At 35.6% G+C, this 26471-nt stretch overlaps 1 protein-coding gene across 1 annotated transcript; it reads left to right on the top strand.

Moving 5' to 3' along the window:
* Window positions 1–1068: 1068 nt before the first annotated feature.
* LOC125671980 (mucin-2-like) lies at window positions 1069–26184 on the top strand. Its single transcript, XM_048908023.2, has 12 exons — window positions 1069–1098; window positions 5438–5607; window positions 5700–5817; window positions 6524–6675; window positions 7121–7245; window positions 9625–9747; window positions 21014–21091; window positions 21200–23218; window positions 23343–23469; window positions 24509–24629; window positions 24712–24815; window positions 25931–26184. Exons 1-12 carry the CDS (start codon window positions 1069–1071, stop codon window positions 26037–26039), a joined length of 3276 nt encoding a protein of 1091 aa, XP_048763980.2. The 3' UTR covers window positions 26040–26184.
* Window positions 26185–26471: the final 287 nt, after the last annotated feature.

Below are 26471 nucleotides of genomic sequence, written 5' to 3'. Positions count from 1 at the left end.
GAATTAATAGATACATATTTTTGTGTTTCACATGAACATGTTCATTCTGTATTTAGGTGTTTTATAATATTGAAAGTAAAGACAAGACATGAGTAAATACAATGAATGTTTATATCTAAGATATGTCAAATGTTCTGTCCACGTGAAGTTCTTTGTTCCATTATGCTGCAGCCGATTTCAATAGACATCATGTCAGTGTTATTTCCGCCTATCTTTTTCTCCATTCTAAAGACTACCTCAAAACTTGATACTGCCTTTGTTGACATTTTATCAGATGGAAATATTCCACCGAAAAGGTAAACATTTGAATTTGAATGTCAGATCACTAAATAATATCAGGACTTAGAACTGTATCTTCTGAACTAAAGGTTTGCCAAAACAAGTCATCTATATATAGATCTATATTTCATTTTACTTTTTAAAAGTCAACATAATAAATTGATAAATAATGATTCAAGCTCATTTGTTATCCTCCCCTGCATTGAATATTCATGTTAAATGATACTTGCTATCTAAAAGCTTTAATTTGCTGTTTGAATTACAACATCAAGAGTAAATTTGATCGTTGTACCGTTTGTAATGATGGAGTTGAGACAATTCAACATGTTTTCATTGGCTGTGAAAAAGTATCTATATTATGGAGCAATCTGAGCATGCACATTTATCAAACAACTTCCAAAAGAATAGGTTTTAATGTACTTAATATTTTATTAGGTGAACTGACATTGTCGAAAGGCAACAGAATTGTAAATTTCCTTATCCTATATACAAAACAATATATTTTTTCTTGTTTGAAAAAAACAAACAAAAACAAATTGCCAAGATTTTTAGAATTATTGGTCTATCTATACAACAAATACAAGGTTGAAAAATGTATTGCGTATCAGAATTTAGAAATACAAAAATTTGAAAATACCTGCTATGTATGGAAAACACTTTTTAACAACATAAAAAAAATCATAATTTTGCTATTCTGAGCAATATTTTTTTTCTAATTTTGAAGCCACATGCACTTTTATTTATTTACTCTGTATTGTTATCATTTTCTCTTCTACAATTATATTAAAAATGCAAGCACTTACCAACAAAAGTATGAGTGTGAGTATGAAAGTGTGTGAAAGTGGTTAGAAAAATGACAAATGTTCTTTTGTCTTATGTCAATATTTGTGAAATAAAAAATTAATAAATTATGAGATAAGAAAAGAAAAGAAAAAAACCCCAGAAGAGTAAATCGCTTTTTCATCCTCCACTATCTGCTTCGCTCCTGATACAATGAACGGAAGACAAACTTCATTTAAAACTGAATTCAGCATCTTATACACAAGAATTCATTTACTATTTACAATTTTGTAATTAAAAATTATCTTGTATACAATATTAAAAAGATTCAATATAATCACTGCAATGAGTTTTAAATAGAGGAACGTAAACCCATAATCCACCCCCCTCTCTCTGGTCTCCCATGGTTTTTGTTTGGATATGAATATTATCCAACGAGTTGTGTATTTTCTATCCCCGAGCCTTTAGGGTATGTATTGCGACGCTTAACGAGAGAGAGAGAGAGAGAGAGAGAGAGAGAGAGAGAGGGAGAATATGCAAATATTTCACCATCTGTTTATAATTTTCGCAAATGACCAAAACTTCATAACCATTAAAAGAAAATTGAAATTAAATGTTTCTTGAACTCTACAGTTGGAGAGTATTTTCGAATGATAAAATCAATTGCAATATTTACACTTACCATAATAAACGCTTGCTATCAAATTTACTTTGAGGCGGTACCCATTTAAACCTTATTAGTTAGAGATTAAAAAGTTACAGATGTCAAGCCCTCTCATGATAATGACAGAATTTAATACATCTAACCTATGATCTAAATAATGATATATGGGCGATATCATTTGACTTTGCTATATGAAGCGCAATATTGCGATCGTTTTCGGATGACCTAAAATGAAGGAATCTTTTCTTTGGATAGTGTTCCTTGCTTCTCAAAATGTACAGGTATTCTTTTTGTACAGGTATTCTTTTTGCACATTTACACTTGCTGTAAATTGATTGTATTAATTCAAAATGAACTAACTTCTGCACTTATTAGTATAACTTTGATTGAAATAAAGCGGTTTTTTTATCAACTGATAAAGATTTTTCTTGATTTCATGCTTTTGCTGAACATCAACAAATATTGCTGCTCATGTAATATTGATGACACTAAATTTTTAAACTACATTTCCCTCCAAACTCGCCTGAATCAAAGTGGGCTTTGAAATATGAAAATAAGCTATTAAAAACCTTAGATTGTAACCACTTTCTGAATTTAAGACAATTCTTAATTTAGTATCTAAAACGCTATTTTAGATAATTACAGATCGTCTTCATCGTCATTTGATGTTTTTGTACACGTCTAATATTTCATAAAATGACCAGAATCTTCACGGCTATGCTTCATCATGTTTTTCATGAAACATGGTATGGGTATACTTGGTGAAAAGAGTGTATGATGATTACAAGGTCGTTAACATGAAGGAAAGCGTTAAAACAATTCTATTCGCTTAAGATTTTGAAGCGATTTAGGTAGTACTTTTTATATTACGAGATACAAGCCAGATGATCCAGAAAACTATAGATATTTCTCAAAAAGTTAAATTTTGTAAACACATAAAGAAGATGAAGAAGGCGGGAAAAGTGTCTATGAATGGGTGGACGAGAACACGGCTAGGCACCAAGCTTTTTTGAAAAAGTTTGGCACCTAGTATATATGATAAAGAAAGGTTATGGACTCCGAAATCTATTTTGACATCTCATCACTTCAAAAGCTATCTATTTTTACAATTCAAAATAAAATCCATAATATAATGTTTGTCCGAAACACGAGAACTCCTCTTCTTGTCATCGCCATACTCCTCTTCTTGTTCCATACCAAATGTCATCGCCATACTCGGCACGGTTTTTGAGATGTACCCACAAGATTGTTGACAGACTGTAAACAGCTTTATTTGAATTTCGAATTTTCTATTCCTTATATTGGAGTTATGAGACTGATCATAGTTTATCTTCACCTTTAATTGCACTGACGGCTTTAGAATGGATTATGGTTAGATATGCATGCAGTAAGTGATCTCCGCGTTTCCGGAAGTTAGGTGGTCAAAAATAGATGTCGGATTTCATAACCTTTTTTATTCTAAGGGCCAATTTTTTAAAGCTATTTTGGTGCTTGTGCATAGGAAAGACAAAAATAAACAAAAATAAACCCACGTTAAATGAAACACACGAACAATTAGATTATTTGAAATATTGGAATGTGAAAATGAGAACACAGTTTGGCCATTTTTAGTTACATTTGGTAAAATTTCAACGTGTGTGGGTCGACTCTTCGCACATTCAGTCTTCAAAAAGATGGATCAATGATTAACTATAGATGAGAGGTGTACAAATCTTATACAAAATGATAGCGTTTTGTAAAAAAATTTTTTAATTCCAACCGAGTCCCTTAAATTTCATCGAAGATGGTATGTTGTGCATAATTGAAATCCCAATGAGTATTGTAAGCAAGGTAGTCGAGTACGTGGTCTAAACCGCTGGACAGAAAGGTGCATACAGTTTGGTAATGGAATCTCTATCGTATATGTATTTCGATGAATAAGCATCTCCTCGCCTTGTTCACCTGGAAAACTCGTAAACAAACATGACTACAATGTCATCGTGATCGAGGAGTCTTCTGTAAAAGATAATTATGTTTCTCTGACTCCGATCTGTATGTCTGTCAGTCTGTCTGGCATATATACTAGTAGACCACAGATTGAAAATGTCATCATTTCATCTCTTCTGTGTGAACCATGGACACTATACGTCCAAAACAGAGCACACAGTAGTGACAGACAGGGCCATTTCTACAAAACTTGTGTGAAACGTTCTATCTACAAGTGAGGTTCGAAATCTCTTGAGTGAAGCTACACGCACAGTGAATATTAATTCACACAGAGACTGACTGAAAAGTTGTAATGAGCTTTGAGGCCTCTACCAAACTTGTAAACAAAGAATTCGGACCTTTAATCAAGAATTCAGGATCCAATCATATCAATAAAAAAATACGGACCTTTAGTCAAGAGGTTAGGATACAAAACTTGTAAATAAAAAATCTGGACCTTTAGTCCAGAGTCCAGGATGGGCTACATTGAGAAACATTAAATCTTTAAGAATACCCTTTATATCTAACAGAAAATTACCACACAGTAAAAGTCCCTACATACACTATTTAGATTGCCCGTCTTACATATACCTGAAATGTCATTCCATCCTGTCGTCACTCTAGATTTAGAGTCAATCGGAACTCCTCGAATGTCTCGCGCACTCGACATAGATCTCGGATGTAATACGATGGCATCCATGAGCGAATTTGATGCATTGCTGTGACGTCACAATTGACAATTCGAGACATTCGAGGAGTTCCGATTGGATTTAGAGTAAATTATAAGGGGATCGATTCGGAGCACTTGATGTTACAATGCTACAACATGAATCAACTCTTTTATTGTAGAGGATATACATCTTACAGCACATACATAGTGTACAGTATTTAATGTAGTCAAAATGGACGATCGCTTCAAGAAAACAAAAATTCAAATTTTATTCAGTATAGATATGCATAATAAATTTCTTCATATTCATAAAGGGAGAATTATGATATAAGTAAAGTGTTTTTATACATATATTACACGCTAAGGCTTTGAATAAAACCTCTCCTAGATTACAGAGTTCTTTGACATTATTGACACGCACTTGATAACTATGTTAAGTTGTGCATAGAAGGGTTACACCAATAATACATTTTCAGTAATAATTTCATGAAACTGTTTAATTCTTTACAAAAATATAGAAAATGTCTGTGAAAAATACATGAAATCTATCGCATAATGGACTTGATAAAGAAATCAATGAAAACAGAGTTATTGATCTTGGATTCAATATTTTGAAGTGTAGCATTGATTATTCATTTATAACTTAGACTTTTGAAATATTTTATTTTTAACAAGATTTTTAACTAACGGAAAATACTCCAACAAAATTTCATGTTCCTATCATGCATAAATCTGAATGAATCATTGATTTTGTAAAATCTTATGACGTCACATGAGGGTTGAATTACTTTAAATCACCATTAACGGCCGCGCAAATGGGAAGATAATCAGTCCTTAATCAGAAGCCAGACTTGTATATGACCAAATGATAATTAATGGAATAACTATAGTGTTTTCTGGCTGTAAGCTACATACGGATCGTTTTCCCGCGTGTTGATAATTTTTATTTGACTAAGGTTCACGGTATCCGAAACACGATTAGCCACAAAACATTTTCAGCAATCAAAAGCTCAGGTTTTACACTAAAGAGCATTAGAGCCTAAGCATGGCATTCCTGAATTGTATTATTATCATTCTAGCTCACAACTGCGCTCGGCGTTTTATCGTTGCGGTTGGTTTCCTACTCTAACCCGGAAGGAAAGACGACAGACGGAAGCTGTTGTGAACACATATTTGCCATATTTGGTTGTGCATCTGGTGACTGCGATCCTAGCTTCACAATCTGCATCCACGACAGCACACAGGCGGGGTAATTTATTGAATAATCATTTATTCCGTAAGACATGTGTACAATGTTATAAGAAGTTAATATTCTGATTAGATCCCACGTCTTTTTTTAAGGTCTTGTTCCAATCTTCAGTATCGAGTCGGTCCCTATGACAACACCGGGTCAGTTTCGTTTGGGCCTAAGGTTGGGGCGTTGGACAATCCGATACAAGTGCAGTTTCAAATCTGGAAGGTTTGTGCCAAACAGTGAAAGCGTAGAATTTTAAACTGATTTAATTCGACATTTGAAAACAGCGTTTTCGCGGTGTCACAGAACATGTCATCCGCATAACACAACTTTACACAAAGCGGTGTCGCGTTGTCACAGAGTACTTCATTGATAACACAACTTTACACAAAGCGGTGTCGCGTTGTCACAGAACATGTCATCGATAACACAACTTTACACAAAGCGGTGTCGCGTTGTCACAGAGCATGCGTCGCACTAACGTAACTCTACACAACGCACTGTCGTTTTGTGACAAAACACGCAATCGCGCTATTAGAACTTTCCTCAGACGTTTTTTTTAAAATTGAATGTAGATGTTCTTTTTTTCCTCATCCTTTGTAGTTTAGTGCTTTTTATTTTATTTATTTAGTTGTCATTTCTACGTGAATATTCTGTCGTCCTGAAGAAGGACAGGTTGTCCCAAAAATTGACTATTTCATATTGTTCATGTTATTGGTTAATTTTAGTGCTTTATACACTTTATTTCTCATTCAATCTGACATTTTGTGTGTTGAGTGTTGTCGGTTTAAAGTGCTCTCTCTCTCTCTCTCTCTCTCTCTCTCTCTCTCTCTCTCTATATATGATATTTTACAGTCAGTTTTCTATCAATCTGATACTTGGTATTTTACAGAGTTAGTTTTCTATTTATCTGATACTTGATATTTTACAGAGTCAGTTTTCGGTCAGCATTGATGTCTATGATGATGATTCTGACGGAGGTCATGATCAGGTAGGAACGATAATTCTTACACCGAGTGACGTCCCTGGTTATAACGGCAGTAACACCGCTTACACAGAGACTCTCCAAGGAGGATACGCGAGGCAAGTGATGGCTGCTTCGATTTTCTTCACTTTATGACCCATAAAATATTGATTTTCTTTTTCTTTCTATACTCACAGTAATTGTTTTAAAACTAAATTAAGAACATGTCTTAAATATTACATGCATTTGTAAAGATACTGAATTTTTTTTAATCTTTAGAGGTTAATTCCGGAGATTAAATGTTTAGCAACTACTAACATCAGAACACGAACATGATTAATTCCTTTTCTATGAATGATGGGGAAGTGTTGGTGTATTTGTAAGGGTGCAGTTCGGAATTTGCATTGAATGCATCAGAAATGCTTTTATGCACAATGTCTGCAATCCTTGATGACCTTATACAACATGCCACAATAGAAAGCCATGTTCATGTTTAAATATTATTTAAATCGTCCATCTTTTTCACTTGATCAGAATAACCTTTTTATGCTAATTTTAAACCAGGCTTCAGGTACAATACGATATCCATTGCTTAGTGAACTACTACGGGAAGGATTGCGCAAAGTTATGTGAGCCTGACAGGACGCACTATGTCTGTGATGGTCAGGGAAACAAAGTATGCCTATCAGGTACTCAGAATTAATGGAATACTTACATTCGAATATGTGTATTGCAAAAAAAAAAATGTATTTACATTCTAATGTTTTACCTTCGATATTTTTATAATCTCATGAATCGCCCCGGCGTTAACATGATCTTTACCGATTGATGAGATTTTATTTACATGTTCAATGTTATACTTGCAATATCTTTACCATTTGAAATGATAGCCATTTCCACATAAATGTGATCGATGTGCGTATGAATCTTGATAGATGTAGTACGACTAAATTACTAAATATATGCGAGGAATTTATTATCGCGTAATTTCGCGAGAAGCATCACTCGCGAAATGAAATTATTGGCTTTTATTTTCATATTGCTAAAATACATATAAAAACTCTACTTGATCAACAGAAAACTCGCGAATTCATGATCAACAGAAAACTCGCGAATTCATGTTCTCGCGATTTGACGTGTATGACTCCTTTCGCGATATTTTAAAAGTACTCGCGTAAAATAAGGAATCTACAGTATTTCAATATTCTGATAGAAATGAACTGCAGCGTTTCACGCCAGTATACTTTTCGTGAAGCGCGCTTCATGAAGTATGCTGCATGGCGTAAAGCGTCACAGCTCATGTGTTCATCTATTTTCAAAATATGAAAATTTCTTAAGTATAGACGTGCGCGGGAATGTTATGGTAACACTCAGCCCATTTATTCGTTGAATTATATACGGAGCCTTTTCATATGTAATTTCAATAAATAAGCATTTGAACTATGATAATTGTATTTTAAAGAAAGGTGAAGATAACGAACAGTGATCAATCTCATAACTCCTATAAGGAATACAAAATAGAGTGTTGGGCAAACAAGGATCCCTGGGTATACCAGAGATGGGATGAGGTGCCTGGGAGGAGTAAGCATCCCCTGTCGACGGGTCGCACCCGAAGTGAGTCCTATATCGTGATCAGGTAAACGGAGTAATCGATCGTCAAAATCAGTGTGCCAAGAACGGCCTAACAATCGGTATGAAACACGTCAGACAGCATTTGACCTAATGATAGGTTGTATTGGCAAACAAGATCATTATAGCGACTGTAGAATTTGCGAAAAGCTGACTTTATATGAGACTGTTGAAACCCCTGTAACATCAACTTTTTTGTCAGTCGCCTGCCTCGATTTGAGCATATGGCTCTACCCTTTACATTACAGCATCATCGCGAAATTGAATTTTGAATACAAAATCAAAATGCCCCATATTATACGGGGGTGAAATGTATATTCCCGAATGAATTTACAAGGAGGAAAATATGTTCAGTGCATTAAAACTACTGCTAGAATTTTCTGCTTGGAATAATCATTAGAACCGACATATTTTTTTTTTACACAAATCCTTGTCTACTCTTTGTACTTTACACCGACATTATCGAGATGTTATTCTAACAGCACTTGTTGTAAACACCATTTCAAAGCATGCAGATTTTACATTGTTACGGAAGCCGACTTAGCTAACCTGCAACTCGTCTCCTTTACATGACACTCGTGATACCACCACATCTCAGGATCCACGCAGAAAAAGTATTGAGTAAGGTTAAGCCGGATGTTATAAGAAAAATCGTATAGAAAACTCAAACATTACTAGAGTATTATCTAGACCAGATTGTGTTCCCTGTTGAATTTGAACTTTAAGGTCTTGATCGACTACATATATGTATAAGGATGATTCCTAACTCAGATTTTAAAGGTCGAAGCTACAAATAATTATTTCATATCCATCATATATCTCTTCAACTTTAGCAATGAGACTTATATATTTGCATGTTTCAAGATTATAAAACGTGTTTTCAAACTCATTTTTATAAATCTAGAATATCAAGTTTCTGTTAGAAACACATGCCTATGGTACACATATTGCAGTCCTTTTTCAAATGATAGTAATTCGTTTTGATGAATTACACATGTTTAATACACAAATATCATCCAATTCACAAATCATCTAACTAGACACGCTTCCGTAAATATGTACACTGTTCTCCATCTTGCTCTCCTAATATTGACAATCATTATTCGTTACACAGAATCAATCGCTCTAACTAAACAGGTAGTGTAACGCGGATGATTTCATGAGTACAATCTATACTTATAGAAAACTGAGTTATGTATACGTATGTATTCTCAAAGTAGTGATAGCTGATCCTCCATGATGACGTCATATCAATACGCTGTACCTTTATTTGGCTTGTATTGGAACCATTCTTAACTTAGTAACCCACGTTAAATGGATAAAAGCACCGTTACCTAGCAACGTTATTTTTATTATTTCATTTGTTTACTTTATTGATGACACTTTGTTTATTGAATGACACCATTACAAAATCGGAATAAAATCTCTCTTCTTGCCAGGTTGGACCGGAAACAATTGTTTAACCAGCATCGATGACTGCCAGGATTCGTTCTGTTTAAACTCTGCAACTTGTGAGGACCTCCATAATGCCTACCGCTGCCATTGTTCTGAATATTATACAGGTAAAGCTCAAGTCTGTGTACAGACGTCGGTATTTTGTAAATGTCGTCGGTTACGTTATTGAAATAGAAAATATTCCAAACTTAATCAAGTGCTATCCCCTTGTACATGTGTGAAATCGATAGAGAAGGCACTAACAATCAGAACATATTCATGTGTCACATATTCACATGCTTATTCTAAAAACGACATGTGTCATGGTGCGGTACAGACAGAAAACCCTTGGCAGAAATCCAACATGCAACAACTTGTATGGGCGGAGCTTACCTGTACCATAACCTCCATGGAACCATACTACAACTTCCAAACTATGAACATAGAAAAGCAACAATTTTGTAACATTTATTCAATGATGAAAACATAAGAAATGCAACATATAAATAAATTAAGCAAAGTTGATGTCCTCACACATCAATATAAATGTATTTAATGATTTTCAACAGCAAACAGCACGTATTGTATGTAACTGAAGTCTGTAAAATACTTATTGCGCCCAATCCCTCATCCGCGCTTTTTTCATTAACCATTACCATGCATATTTGAGGTAACTTTATGTCATCCAAATCATTTTGAAACACTAAAGATCTCCATGTCAACAGTAGCGCTTCTAACTTTTGACAACAGCAGACTTATGACGTCACATCGCGTGCAATTTTACAATGATATTATGAATATTTATGACACAAGATATTTACATATAGAGCTGCGTGACTCTCTGTACAATAAATTCCATACACACGTAAGAAAGTACTGTAAATATAGCTTTTTGTGCTTCCTGTTAGTTTCTTCCTATTTACTGCAGCTTGTAGTATTAAATACCATACTGCTTTCCCACATTGCATTATTTATCTCCAAAAGAATTCTCACTAGGAAGAAAAAAGGAAGTTTCAAGGACGGTCAGACATCTTGATCAGAAACCTATATGAACTTCATACATAACAGAACAAGTTTTTTATTTGGGTAAATGTCATGGCTTTAATGAATCAATTAAACATACAACAGATGCGCCGAGCTTTCCATAAGCTGTATATCAAAAGTGAATAGAAAACCACACCACCGAAGGACCTGGAAATGACAGTATCCAACAGTGAATGGCTCTCTAGAAAGCAAAATTCCGCCAGACCCGCACGATATGCAGCTTCAACATAATGTCTCTTCCCGCACAATGATGTACCATCAACATGTCCCTTTATGAAGCCATGACGCTGAATCTGAAATTTAAAGCAAAATCCGCAGCAGAAAAAGTCCTCTTAACCATGCAGGAAATTTACCTATACAAAATTTGGGGAGGGTGGGTGGGGATTTCCATGCGACCAACCCGCTGGGAAGTTTCCAAACTTCCACCAGAGTTCGTTTGCTCACAAACCAAACTCTTCCACTTAGGCATTATGGGATAGCGATTTCTTAGGCCGCGTATACTGTGACGTCACTGTAGAATGACGAAAAAACATAACGTCAAACGTAAACAACTTTCAAAACAAGAACGTAAACATCAATTTCATTACTGTACACAATAATTTGAACAAAGTCTCTCTACTTTTTAATGATCTTTTGATCATTTTATGTTTAAAATAAATTCCATACTTTTATATTAATGCTCTTAAAATCAATATTTTCAAATTTTTAACTGCGAACTACTTCTTTAGTGTTATTTGCCTGCGTGATAATCGCGGACTCACAATATACAAATCTGTATATTGTGCTGCGTCACATAGGAGAGGTCTATTCGTAGGTGACGTAATGAGGCCTCGACGGGGAGTTTGGGAAGTTTCAAGCAAAAAGGGGGGAGCATGCGCAAAGGAATGCTTACGTCATTTTGAAAGATTAAATGTAGAATTAAAACCCAGTCCTACAAGCGATAACCTTTCCGAAATACAAGCAATATTGACATGATGAATTAGTTCGAATCTTAGTCGATAACTTTGTTTATCTTGAATGGATAAACTTTATTATAAATGTTAGGCCTACTTACCACTATATACATTGCATGGTCGCTAACCACGGGTTGTTGTTTCCGTTCCATACAATAACCTGTGGTTTGCGACGTTGTATACATAATCACTATTTCTTTAGTGTGTCTTTAATTTTTTGCCTTATTCAAGTATTATAAGTATAGAACAATCTGAATCAACTGCGTTATTTAGGAAAAAAGTTGCCGAAATGCAGGTTCGAACCTGGGGTCACGCGCTTCCTATGGGAACGAACGCGCTAAACATTAGACCACAGGGAGTTAACTATAAAGCTTACCACTAACTGATATAACCATATTATAAAGGAAACTCTACCAAATGTTTGATTAACACAGTAATTATGAGTTGTAATTTATTTCTGATAATTATGCTACCAATAAATAACAAACAATTCGATATCCCTTTTAGATATCCGCATCACTCAACAATGGAAGCGTATTCAGAGTGATCACCCTTTGCTCCAATGAAACGTATCTATAATTTTGGGGAAATATTGACATTCAGAATAATGATTAAAATAATGTTACGTTTTTTATGTACCATGCCAAAATAGACGTCGGTGTTTTAACAAAAAGTACAACCCTTTCGGATCACCACTACATGAATTTGTCAAAACCCTGACAACTATTTTAGCAATATACTCAACATTTAACATTATATGAAATTGATATGATATAGCTCCATCACTTTTACATTATTATCATATATCTAAAGATAATGGTATATGAATGAATTATTTTGATATACAAAACATTCACTGTAGAACATTATGTTACAAAACTTTATCATGATTATACATGTCCCAAATATCCACTTCTGTTTTTCTACCACTATGCAGAAAAAATATAGCCAAAACCGGAGAGCATTTTGTAAAATTTTCTGATTTCTCGCTTAATATTACACATATTTTTTTTCAATGAAATGGCGGAGAGCTTTAAACCTTCTCTATCAAATACTGTCCCCTAGTAAAATTCAGGGAGTGGGGCATGGGGATTATGCAAATTCCACATCAACATTAAATCTTCCCTAGAAGTATTTGTTATAACTAGTCCATTACTTTGCTATCTATGTGGACTGTGGCGAAACACACTTCTATACAGGTAAAATGCGGCTCTAAGCAAAGAAGAAGAGCAATCATTTTGTTTATTTATATCACATCCCTTCGAGAATTTTTCACTCATCAACTGAAGGGGAAGTCCCACAGATGCATATCTATGCATGACACTCAGCACCGCAGCAATGGTGGTTCTTTATTGTGCCAGTACCTGCTGCAAAACCTAACCTTCATTTTCAAGCACTCATCCAAAAGACAAAACATCCATAGCCGGTCGAGGTAGCTCTGTAGTAGAGCTCTGTAGTAGAGCGTTCGCTTCATAACAGGGAGGTCGTGAGTTCCATCTCCGTTTGTGCCATGACCGCGTCAAACCTAATTGACCTTGAAAACGGAGGTCTCGTGTAGCGACAGTCGTTGGAACGTTAAAGAAACCTCACTACTACGATAATCAGCGCTAAGCATAAGACTTCATCGACAGCTGGTGACGTTTCAATATGAGTGAAAATTTCTCGACGGGACGTAAAACACCCAACCAAAAAAACCCCACAACTCTCACATCTAATGCCGAGCGTTTGGTGATGGAGCAGTCACTACGCGTATTTTTACGACTTAGGTTTGACTCGGCGAAAGCGGGGTTCGATCCTATGACCTTCCAGTCACGAAGCAAACGCTTTCACCACTGACATTGCCATCGATCTGCATTTACACTGCAAACCTCTCCGTTACTATCTTTAAAGCAAATCACCTGGTCAATAATCATGTTGCAGTTTAATCCTACCCAAACAATGAATTTTATGCTCCCCTGCAACACATAGGGGTATCTCTGGATGTCCGCATGAGACAGTTGCCATCAATTATCTCCTCTTAAACGTTTGGGTTGATCTCAATGAATATTTTCATAACAAAGATCAGTATATGTCCTATAAGAGAGATGCATAATTCAGGAGATCCCTCCCAATATCAGTTGCATTCAATAAGATAGATTTGGGTTGCATTTCAATGTCTGTTTTTGCATTTTGTTTTCGCTTATGTAAATACATCACCGGCCTGGAGGTTTTAAAACATTTTTGAGCACGTTTTCATACTTGAACGCAAACTCTGTGCTCTAAATCGTACTCATAAGGTTATAAAATTTCGATGAAATTTATTCTCATACTCAAATGAAGTACATGCTCAAGATTTTTTGATTATCCTGGGAGGTTGTTCAAGAGTTGTACTCAAAACAAACATGGCTGAGTTTGAGTATAAGTACGGTAAAAGTTTTATAACCTTCAGGCCAGTTTAAGTGAAGTGCCACACATTTTAACCTATGGATGTCACTCAAGGCCATTATGATAGCAGGGTGGGTTCTTTGGCTTAGGGTGAAAGAGGATCTCCGGGTTTCTAAGGTCACATTGGAAGGTCTGTGACTTTCACTTCCGGGTTTTTAAGGTCACATCGGAAGGTCTTTGACTTTCACTTCCGGGTTTTAAGGTCACATCGGAAGGTCTTTGACTTTCACTTTAATGCCGGGTGCTTATTAAAAAAAAAGTCATATGTTGAACGTCTTTAGGTTTGACAAAGCGGATCCGGTTGGAAACTGAGCGCTTAACTACTAGGCTACAGCGACTGATTGCCTGCATTTCAGTCATTGCTTTGTCATCAAATCTCTTTTTACAGATGAGTCTAGGTAAATTATACCACGATAAAGATTTGCAAGACTTAGATAAAAATCAATCAGATTTATTTGGGTAACTTATAGTTAGTTAAGATGTTAATGTATATTACAATCGGGTCCGACATTACCAATATCAAAGCACTCTCCATACATCCGATATGTTGTAATATGTATCTGTATATCGTTGAGATATAATGGAATGATTGAATTTTTTTTTTATCGCACATGCATACGTCTTTTAGTAATTTTATTGAATTATTAAAAATTTGATCGCCCATACATCTTTTCGGAATTTTATGCTAAAGCTTTGAAACTTAGGAGGTACTGTTGTACTAGTTAAAGCTTATTCAAAATTGCTACACCAGAAGTGATGCATCATTTCCATAAATGTAGCTTCAGACGATTTATAAATATATTCTGGTACTTAATGGCGTTTCATCACAGAATGCAGGGTTTCACTCCCACATAAACACGGTCTGGGAAAAATCTGCAAAGTCCCAATTGGCAAAGCAGTATTTAGCATTCTTTTAGTTTTCTAAATATTCATTTGCGCTCAGTGTTTTAAATCATCTTTTTCAAAGGTTACTCGTCTCAGAGGTGAGAATAACACCTTTGAAAAACATGTTAGGCCCAAAAAAAATTCCTATGGGATTTTAAGAAAATTATATAGGAATTTCCACAATCCTGTAGAAAATTTTATTTTCCCCGAGGAACTGAAATTCAAGGTAATATGATGTCACATGATAAACAAGAGGCCCAAGGGCCTAGAATCGCTCTTCTGATAAATTGTACAACCCCACCATTTCTATTCTTAGCCTCTTAGTATTCTAAATCTTTAGTTAAATCCTAAGAATTCAAAAAAAGTAGGTCAATGTGACCTACTTTTTGGTTTACACATTTTGAGAACCCAAGAAATATCAACTGACAAAGTTTGATAATTTTAAGCCAATTAGTATCTGAATATTGAAATATAGCTGTCAAATTCCAATCGTAGGTCATGGTGACCTACTTTTTGGTCAGCGAACTCCGAACATGCAAGACCCAACAACTGACAAAGTTTGATGACTGTAGGTCAAATAGTATCTGAAATATATAAATATAGCCGTCCAATTCCAAAAGTAGGTCAAGGTGACTTACTTTTTCGTCAACACCCTTCAAACATGCAAGACCCAACAACTGACAAAGTTTGATGACTGTAGGTCAAATAGTATCTGAATTATATAAATATAGCCGTCCAATTCCAAAAGTAGGTCAAGGTGACCTACTTTTTGGTCAACACCCTTTGAACATGCAAGACGCATCAACTGACAAAGTTTGATGACTGTAGGTCAAATAGTATCTGAAATATATAAATATAGGTGTCCAATTCCTAAAGCAGGTCAAGTTGACCTACTTTTTGGTCGAAACCTTTCGAACATGCAAGACCCATCAACTGACAAAGTTTGATGACTGTAGGTCAAATAGTATCTGAAATATATAAATATAGCCGTCAAATTCCAAAAGTAGGTCAAGGTGACCTACTTTTTGGTCGACACACTCCGTAGACTCAAGATGCATCAACTGTCAAAGTTTGATGATTGTAGGTCAATTAGTGACTGAAATATATAAATATAACTGTCAAATGCCAAAAGTAGGTCACAGTGACCTACTTTTTGGTCGATACACTCCGAAGACTCAAGATGCATCAACTGACAAAGTTTGATGATTGTAGGTCAAATAGTGTCTGAAATATAGTAATTTAGCTGTCAAATACCAAAAGTAGGTCACGGTGACCTACTTTTTGGTCGACACAAACCGAAGACTGAAGACGCATCAACTGACAAAGTTTGATGATCCTAGGTTTTACAATGCCCAAAATATGCATCTAAAATTGAAAATGTGAAATTTGAATATCTGCAAAATTCAAAAAGTAGGTCACTGTGACCTACTTTTTTTATAAATATGTTTCAAGGCCTCAAGATGCATCAACTTACAAGATTTGATGATTCTAAACCTCTCGGTATTTGAAATAACAACTCAAAATATATCTATAAATGATAAGCCATAAAATTCAGAAAGTAGGTCACGGTGACCTATTTTTCAGTTGACGCATTTCAAGGTCCCATGATCCACCAACTGACAAGTTTTGATGATCATAGGCTTCAAAGTGTCCAAGATATGCATCAAAATTAATTTTAAAATAAATACCTGCAAAATTCAAAAAGTAGGTCACCGTGACCTACTTTTGAGACAACTTGACACAAGGTCCTAAGATGCATCAACTGTCAAAATTTGATGATCCTAGTCCTTATAATGACTAAAATATCTAAGATTTAAGGAATTTAAATTTTTTTTTAATTTAGGTCAACTTTGAAGTGACCTTGAGACCACGTCGTTTGCCCCAGGGTAATGCCTTGAACAATTTTTAATCTACAACATATCCTCATCCTTATGTGTAAGTTTGGTGATAATCTGCCCAGTGGTTCTTGAGAAGAAGATTTTTTAGCAACCACTACTTTTGTTTGTATTTTCCTGATTATCTCCTCTTGTTAAAGGATCACATCCCTCTATTTAGTATGTATGAAAGCCCTTGGGCCAATGATACCCTGTAACAAATTTGAAAAAAAATTGGCCAAGGGGTTCTTGAGTTATAGCCCTTTTTCTAAAAAGTTTACGCACACCGCACAAATGGCCATAGCATTAGCTCTTTGAGCCTTTGGCTCAGAAGAGCTAAAAAGATTGTGTCAAGTATGCAATTGAGTAATTAATCTGTGATGCTTTTTTTCTTTATTCTGCTACAGTGATTATACTTTGCTGGTTGTGAAACGATTTAATGAATGATTCAATATGATACTTATGATACAAATAGAACGAGGTTTTTGTGTATCTAAATAACGTTAAACCAATATACTATCTATTACAACTCTTATTTCCTTTGCAATCTAATTAATTGTTACCTGGTACGGTTTAATTGGAAATTTATATAAGTCTAAATATGAAAAAGAAGAACTTGATATCTTGTCAGAATGGATAAAAAGTATAAAAAGGAAAATTCTGTTTACCTGATCAAGATATATGGTTCACGGCGGGTGTGACCTGTCGACAGGGGATGCTTACTCCTTCTAGGCTTCCAGGGGTCCGTGTTTGCTCAACTTTTTATTTTGTATTCCTTGTGGGAGTTATGAGATTGATCACTGTTCGTTACCTTCGCCTTTCATAAGAGGAATATTAAAATTATGCATTAGATACATCAAAACAAAAGTGCGTACCAGTTATCCTTCTGTGTTTACCACTCGGCCACGGTGACCTGTTCCTTTCAAACGATGAAATTTTTCAAATATCATGCTTCAGTTTTAAACATATTGAATATCCTAGTCAACAAGGATGGATGAATATGAGTTATTGTATCTCTACTGGATTCCTAAACTTCACAAAAACCCTTATTAACAAAGATACATTGTTCAATTCAGTAAATGTTCTACCAAGCCCACATCTTCGCTCCTCACGAAAATATTAACAGCTGTGAAGGAGAAACTTCAAACGTATTGTGCCACTACATATGCCAGAAATGGCGTAAATCAAATATGGATTTCAAAATTCTAAAGAACTTTTAGTAAAACTTTTCTTAAATCAACAACATCAAAACGTGTGACTTTTCAACGCTTTACTCGACCATTCCTTACGATAGAGTTTTCGACATCATAGAAAGTTGCTTCTTTAACAAAAATGGAAACTGAAATGTTCATATGTAGTGCTCAGTCATCCAAAAATTACTTTGTTAAACACCACTCTGATTCTACTCACAAAAATGGAACAAATGGAACAAGTGCTCAGCGCCATTGATTGCATTTCTGTTTGTGAATTGTGCGCTTTTCAAATGTTAATAATAATAATTAATAATAATATTAAAAAATGCTGGAGTTCCTCATTGACAATATCTTCGTAATCTTTGGTGATCAGGTCTTCCAACAGTCTGTTGGGATTCCCATGGGCACGAATTGTGCTCCTTTATTAGCTGACCCGTTTTTATATTCTTACGAGGCAAAATTTCTTCAAAAGCTTATATATGAGAAAAAATGTCATGCTGTTACTTTCAATTCGACTTTTAGATATATCGACGACGTTTTATGACATTTCTGCGTATATTCGGTTTTTAAATCGAGGCAGGCTACTGACAAACAAGTGAATGTTCAAGTGGTTTCAACAGTCTCGTTTAAAGTCAGTATCTCGCAAAATGTATGGTCGTTGTAATGATCTAGTATGCCAATACAACCTATCTTTGGGTCAAATAGTGTCCGGCGTGTTTTATACCGATTGTTAGGGAGTTCTTGACAGATAGATTTTGACTACGGATTACTCTTTTAAGCCTGATCAAGGTATATGGCTCACGGCGGGTGTGACCGGTCGATATGGGATGCTTACTCCTCCTGGGCACCTCATCATACCTCTGGTAAAACCAGGGGTCCGCGTTTACCCAGCTCTTATTTTGCATTCCTTACAGGAATTATGAGATTGATCGCAATTTGTTATCTTTACATTTCATGTATTAACAATAATCATTTTCATTTATATGTTGATTAAATATATCCCAGTAAACTCGAAATAAAAGACACCACAAAGTTTTCCACATTTGCTACATACTTAAATATTTCATTGAGCATACTAACAACTCACCTTTATGACAAACAGGATGATTTCAGTGTCTCCATCATCAGCTACCCATGTTTATGAAGCAATATTCCATTATCACCTATATATGGTGTTTATGGCAGACTACTGACAAATAAGTTGATATTGCAGGGGTTTCAGCAGTCTCGTTTAAAGTCAGCATTTCGCAAATTTCACAGTCGTTATGACGAACTAATTTACTATTACAACCTGTCATTGGGTATTTAATGCTGTCTGACGTGTTTCATACCAATTGAGGTCGTTATTTACGCACCGATTTTGACTACGGATAACTCCGTTTACCTGGTCGAGATATAGGGCTTCCGTCGTATGTGACCGGTCGACAGGGATGCATACTCCTCCTGGGTACCTGATCCCACCTCTGGTATGTCCAGGGATCAGTGTTATCTTCACCTTTTGTTTTATCATGGACCATTTTTGACACTTTTTAAACCAGGGTCTTCCCCAAGCCCAGTAGATATATAATCTTAATAAGGTCATTCCCCTTATTAATACATCTGTCTGTATGTTTTGAACTTTGTCTATAATGATTGTTGGTTGGTTTTATATTGTTTAACGCCCCGCTCGAAAATCATTTAGTCATCTTGGGACGTCACCATTGCCGGTGAAGGTCTGCAAAAGTTAGGCCTATGTTCGGCGGCTACGGCTTTTGAACATGGAGGGATCTTTATCGTGCCACACCTGCTGTGACGCGGGGCCTCGCTTTTTTGCGGTCTAAACCGAAGGACCGCAGCAATTAGTCGCCTCTGACGACAAGCAAGGAGTACTGAGGACCTTTTCTAACGATCCCCACGAGAACTATGATTGTAATTGCAACATAAAATGCAAACAACACCTGAAAAGTGTTATCAAGTCAAGTAGTATTTCTGAATTTGTTGGTACATGTTGAAATTTTTTGTGAAAGATAAAGCATAATAAATGTTGATTTACGTATGAAAATCAATTGATCACAACATTAAAAGCAGAGGCGGAGGGGTTATCCAGCAAATTTTGTTCTCTTCGAAAAACGTAGTTAAGGAAGTAGCACATAAAGGCCCGAATAAATTTAGGTGTTGTTGATGCACGCGCATATACCTGTACCACTTTTATATATCATCTCTCATTGTCCTCTTGCACCTATGAATCAGACATTTCATTTATTTATAAAAATGTTCCCAGCAGGTAGACACAAGTATACGACATACATTTTGATTACACACAAATGTAGATCCAAATCACCCGATTAAAGATCAAAAATCCCCACTGTGATGAAAGATTTAAAAAGATATGTATGCTTCAATTAAGCAAATGACGTTTGGATTTTTTCTTTTATACTGTAATTTAGTTTTATGGTAAAAGGGGCTTACGATTAATGACATTTATTCAACGGAATGCATTACTGGATAAACTGGAGATTATATTGGCAGAATCTGACATGTAGTGCCTTTCCAGTGGATACTCAGTGAAATTTTAGATAGTATTTTGTGTATATCTTTTATTAGTCAAGTACAGTTACTTCGATTACCTGATCAGGATACATGTATAAGGCATGAGAGTGGATTTACATAAGTCATTGTATGGCTTGCTTTCCAATCTCTGTTGTTACTTGTATTTTATAATTACATATTATCATAAATGCATGGAATAAATTTTGTTTAAACTAAGATATAAGACTCACGGCGGGTGTGACCGGTCAACAGGGGGTGTTTACACTTCCTATACACCTGATCCCATAGCGAAAACATAAAAATAAAGGAGCTGATTTTAATTAGATTGCCTGATCCCATTCTGGTGTGTCCAGGGTCCGTGTCTGTCCTTTTAATTTTGCATTCTTTATACACATGTAGGATACATGAGATTGATCATTGTTCGTGATCTTCACGTGTATCCATGATACAAATATTACAAACATTGCATTGATTTGGAGATGATTTTTTAAGGTAGTCGATGTGAAATAAAGACCTCAAAAGAAAACGCTGTGAATGAATCTGCACATATTTACACTTCTGAAAGTACAGGTAACGGTTATATCACCGTGACTATATTCTAAATATCAGGAAAATATCATTGAATTCTTTTCAATATTAAACTTCAATGATGATAATACTTTTTAATTAATTTTGAAGATGAAACGACGGAAGAGCCAGACGAGACGGGAGTAACAATAACAATAGACAATTATTCCTCGACACAGCAATCTTTGGATCATATTAACATGTTTTCAACGAGTGTGACAAATCCAATAGAAGAAATATCGAGTATGCAAACGGGCACTGAATTAAACCCGGTGAATTCTTCAGAGTTTACTTTCTCGCCAGTAAATGAAATTACAGTGACGCATTATGAAGAAGTGACGGGAATTTCGACTCTTTATGGCATGGAAGTTATATCCAGTTCAAACGAGGCTACCGGCGAAAACCATTCTTCTAATTTGATGGAAGTTACAGATGTACCAAATGGAACCTCACCAAATGAAAATTTTGAAACATCTACATTTGACAAAACAGATGATTTAACAGAACCACACAGTACGACTGACAATATCCAGTTGATAGAAAACAATTACACTGCTGTCGATATTGACATCACAACTAAGACAGTCCCCATAGAAATAAATGAAACTTTATTCTCACATGAATTAACTTTTGCCTCCCATCCGCTTCCAACGGAGACAATGTCGACAGAGGTGTTGGGGAACATTGATTTAAGCTTTCCTTCTAATGCTGGATTTGTCACAGAATCAACGAAAACAAATACCTATAGTGCTAGTTTCAATTTCGCCTTGTCTACAGAGCTGCTGGAAATGGGTGAATCATCGACAATGTCGATCCAAACAGAATTATCAGGAACGGAAGAAGTGCGGCAAAATGAAAGTACAAATGAGTTTTCTTCTCAAGATCTATTCGAAGCAAGTACCAACAGATTAGATGTTTCCTCAACCGATACTGATTTTCAGTTTTCATATATAGTTCCAGATAACATAACTTTTACACCTGATGAAATGTCGACCACATTGAACCCACTGTTTTCTGATAGAGTGACTGAAGAAACAAGGAAAACGGAATCTGGACTGGAAATAGTTTACCCAACTTCTGTCACAAATTTGTCAACAGTTTTGGGAGTTACTATAGAGCAAACAACTAACGATGTTGCGACTTTAACGACGGATCTTTCTGGTTCTGAAGTGACGTCAGTATCTCGTGCAGAATCGTCATCTAAACCTAGATCGACAGACAGCCAAGCTTCATCACCTCTCATTATGACGTCTACAGAGGGAAGTAGCCTCGAAATATTTACGAGTACAATGGATATGTTAAATTTATCTCCGGTAACTAATACAAAAGAGACATCGTCTAATTCGAAAGGATCTACAAATACATTTCCGTTCCACACAACTGATAATGATAGAAGTTTTACAAGTCCATCTTTGCCGAATCTAATTCGGGAAACAGTGGACACGGGTTCAACCTTTACATCTAGCGACAACGCACACATCCCGTCTCTAAGCACAACAAATTTACATGAAATCGAAATGGCCTCAACTCAGTCAGTTGTTCTTTCATCATCGTCATCTCAAGAATTGAAAGAGATACAAAATGCTACAAATGCAAGAACGGAAACAACAAATACAAATCCGCCACCAGAATCGACTTCGAATACGATACAGACTTCTTCAGGGACCACTCGAAACGAAAGAACGTCAGAAACTAAATACATAAGTTTACCACAACAGACAAATGCACACACAGAGTCGAGTTCATTAACAGCTACAAACAAAACCATGAACACACCACCAACACCTACAAAAGATGTCGATCCATTAGAAACACAAGACAGATGTATGTCTTCTGCAAAAAGTATCGTGGAACATACAACTTTGCCTAACATTTCAGAATCGCAAACGGTATTCACGGGTGATATATCCTCTAGTGATTTGAGTGGCCAATCAACAGCAAGATATCCATCACAAACGTTGTTCGTAAAGACATCAGAGCAAGTTCAGACAAATTTTGAATCATCTACATTGTCAAGTAAATCAACGGATGAATCTTCCACGATTAGACAAAAACCAGCGACACCATTATCAGCAACTCCTAATATATCTTCATTGACTTGCCTGTCAAAATATTTTGTGGATGCCATAGGTTTGTTTTAATAGGATGCATGCAATGTTAAATCCTGATATTTTTATGTTAACGTGAAAGCACTATCATACATTGCGTCTTTCTGTACAGGTGCCTATACGTTTTTTCCATTTCACGATTGTAGGAGAACTCGTCATAGAAGTCAGTAGTGAATATGACTTTCCTGTGGTGGAAAAGGAAATGTTGAAAACTCTTGCAGAATATGGCGTATCTGACAAAGAAGTGAATTTCAATTATACGTCACTGGACAGGTTTATTAGTTATCATTGTAATCGCACTACATAGGTGATTAGTCATAAAAGAGATTACTTCCCAGTTGCCTCCATGCATTTCGGTATAGGTCAAAATGTTATAAGGATTATCGGCAGGTTATAACGACTTAGGGCATATAAGTCTTTGTTTTTTTTTTATAAGTAATACATGTACAGCAAGGAAAAGCTTGCATACTGAGTAGTATGCCGTTAGAGTAAGTGTTTATGATGTCATGACAACGTCATTCTTTTTATCACATTTATTGTGGGTTTATAACTGGGTGTGGTGTGATTTGGTAATTCAGTGTTCAGAGCGTTCACTTCCTGACCGGGGGGGGGGGGGGGGGGGGGGGTCGTGGGCTCCATCCCTGCTTGAACCTTCACCGCATCAAGCTTAGAACGTAAAAAATGTAGTTATTGCTCCTTCGCCAAACCCTCGGAAGAAAGTAGGCGCCACTTATAGGTCGGTCTTTCGCCTAAAGCAAATGACGCCTCGATATGAGTGAATTTCCAAATGAAACGTAAGACAAACAACAGCATTAAAAACACATCAGTCTAATATTTTGGTAAAAATATATGTTTACATAAGGTCTTTCCAAGGAGAACCTTAAAAACTGAGCTCCTGTATGACGACGGACGTGTCAGGACACATAATCCTTACTGCTACAGTCATGAGGTCGAAATTTCACCCACGTGGCGTTTCATCAGGAGTAAAAAATGTATAGAGGGACGTACAACAATGAACAAACAAACCCGTGGCGTTATCACAATATTATCAAATGGCCTCAGTCCATCGAAATCGATATCACAATATTATCAACTGGCCTCAGTCCATCGGAATCGATTTTACAATTCAATCTTATAACACGAACAACCGTTTTATCATTGTCTACTATTACGAATTGATTTAGATTTAAAATCAAAGTAGATACTAATTAACAAAATTGATATAAAATATCAATGTTTAAATTTTAACGAAATTAAAAAAAAAATGGTATTAATAAAATGCATGCCCACATATTTTCTTTTATCATTATAGCATTCATATAGTGTGGCTGAGATTTAATTCAAGAACACTACCTCTAAAAATTCGTGAAATACAAGAAATAGCTCTGAAAACATGCAGATCTCTACAGTATCGACTAAATGACGTAACGCAGGTATGTTTGTTAAATTAAAAATAAATATAAATGATAAATTTTTTCTCAGATTTACTCTATATATTGAACAAAAAAATTTCAGCATGAATCAAATAAAGAGCTTTCCTCGGGAGCCGTCGCCGCTATAACGGTGTCCTTGTTGTATTTAACAATGCTGCTCGTCATTGCTACCATTCTAATATATAGGTAAGTCAGTCATTGTTACCATTCTAATATATAGGTAAGTCCCAGTCATTGGTACCATTCTAATATATAAGTAAGTCAGTCATTGGTACCATTCTAATATATAGGTAAGTTGCACCCATTGTTATCCTAATATATAAGTAATGCACAGTCTTTGCTACCATCCTATTGAAAGGTGAAGATAACGAACAGTAATCAATCTCATAACTCCTTTAAGCAATACAAAATAGAGAGTTGGGCAAACACGGAACCCTGGATATACCAGAGATGAGATCAGGTGTCTAGGAGGAGTAAGCATCCCCTGTTGACCGGTCACACCCGTCGTGAGCCCTATATTTTGATAAGGTAAACGGAGTAATTCGTAGTAAAATCAGTGTACCAAGAACGGCCTAACAATCGGTATGAAAGACGTCAGACAGCATAGGTTGCATTGGCAAAATAGATCATTATAACAACCGTAGAATTTGAGAAATGCTGACTTTAAACGAGACTGTTGGAACCTATAACATGAACTTGTTTGTCAGTAGTCTGCCTCGATTTAAAAACTGATCATACGCAGAACAAGCTCTTGCGTATCGAATCAGTTGAGAGCTATAAACACTATATGCAGGTGTCCGCGAAGTAAATACAATTAGTATATGTCGGTGTTGAGAGTATCGAGTTATATCATCTATATATTCCTCCTAGGCACCTGGTCCTACCTCTGGTATGTCCAGGGGTTCGTGTTTGCCAAACTCTCTATTTGTACATGTATTCCTTATAGGAGTTATGAGATTATCTTCACATTTCATACTTTAAAAACCGAAAGGTGTTTTTTATATCTATATTTCAATCATTTTAATTTATCTTAGTAATAAACCTTTGATGTACATTTTATGTGAAATGTATTCATACGCAGTGATTAGTCTATTTCAAAAGTTGAAAGTTAATGAGATATTGATTTTACTTTAAGGTTAATGTTAAGTTTATATGTATGTATGTATGTATGTATGTGTGTGTATGTAAGTATGTGTGTGTATGTGTGTATGTACGTATGTATGTACAGATGTATGTATGCATGTATGTATGTATGTATGTATGTATGAAATGATGTTGATAATTATTTGAATATTTTCCAGAAAATACAAACGAAGAAATAAAATTGGATCCACTTCCCTCCTTTCTGAAAAGACTTGTACAACAAGAGCCACGATGGAAACGACCCTTGAAACAGAAAGTGAATGTTAGGAACAGAGACGAAATCGATGATTTAATTACTTATGACGTGTGGAAGCTGCATAATAGAGTATTCTCCACAAACTGTCTCTGAACAAGTAAACATCATTATGACGACACTCTCACGACCAAAGTCATTAAAACTTTATTTGTGTTTTCACTGATGTTAAAATCTGATTATTTACCAACACGATTTGTTTGATTGTACACGGATTGTTCGTCATTTAAAAAACAAACAAACGAAAGTCTAATCGACTTGATCATTTTCCGTTTATTAAACGTCTTTGAATTTGTCTTGTTTTAATGCTATTTATCAAAATGTTCGTGTAAGACTTTTACGAGCGAACTAATTTAAAATGTTTTGGGTGTTATATATTATAGACAGTGTGTATTAATTTCATGCAGTGAATACGACAGGAAATTATACCGAAATATGATAGCAAA

Source organism: Ostrea edulis, chromosome 4 (genome assembly GCF_947568905.1).
Source record: "Ostrea edulis chromosome 4, xbOstEdul1.1, whole genome shotgun sequence".
NCBI classification, from domain to species: domain Eukaryota; kingdom Metazoa; phylum Mollusca; class Bivalvia; order Ostreida; family Ostreidae; genus Ostrea; species Ostrea edulis.
Note: the sequence above shows the minus strand (reverse complement) of the source record. Positions and strands in the feature narration are given on the sequence as shown.

Coding starts and splice junctions, on each gene's coding strand:
- LOC125671980 (XM_048908023.2), top strand. CDS start 1,069: ATGCAAGCACTTACCAACAAAAGTATGAGT. Junction 5,608..5,699: donor CACGACAGCACACAGGCGGG/GTAATTTATTGA, acceptor TCTTTTTTTAAG/GTCTTGTTCCAATCTTCAGT. Junction 24,816..25,930: donor GCTACCATTCTAATATATAG/GTAAGTCAGTCA, acceptor AATATTTTCCAG/AAAATACAAACGAAGAAATA.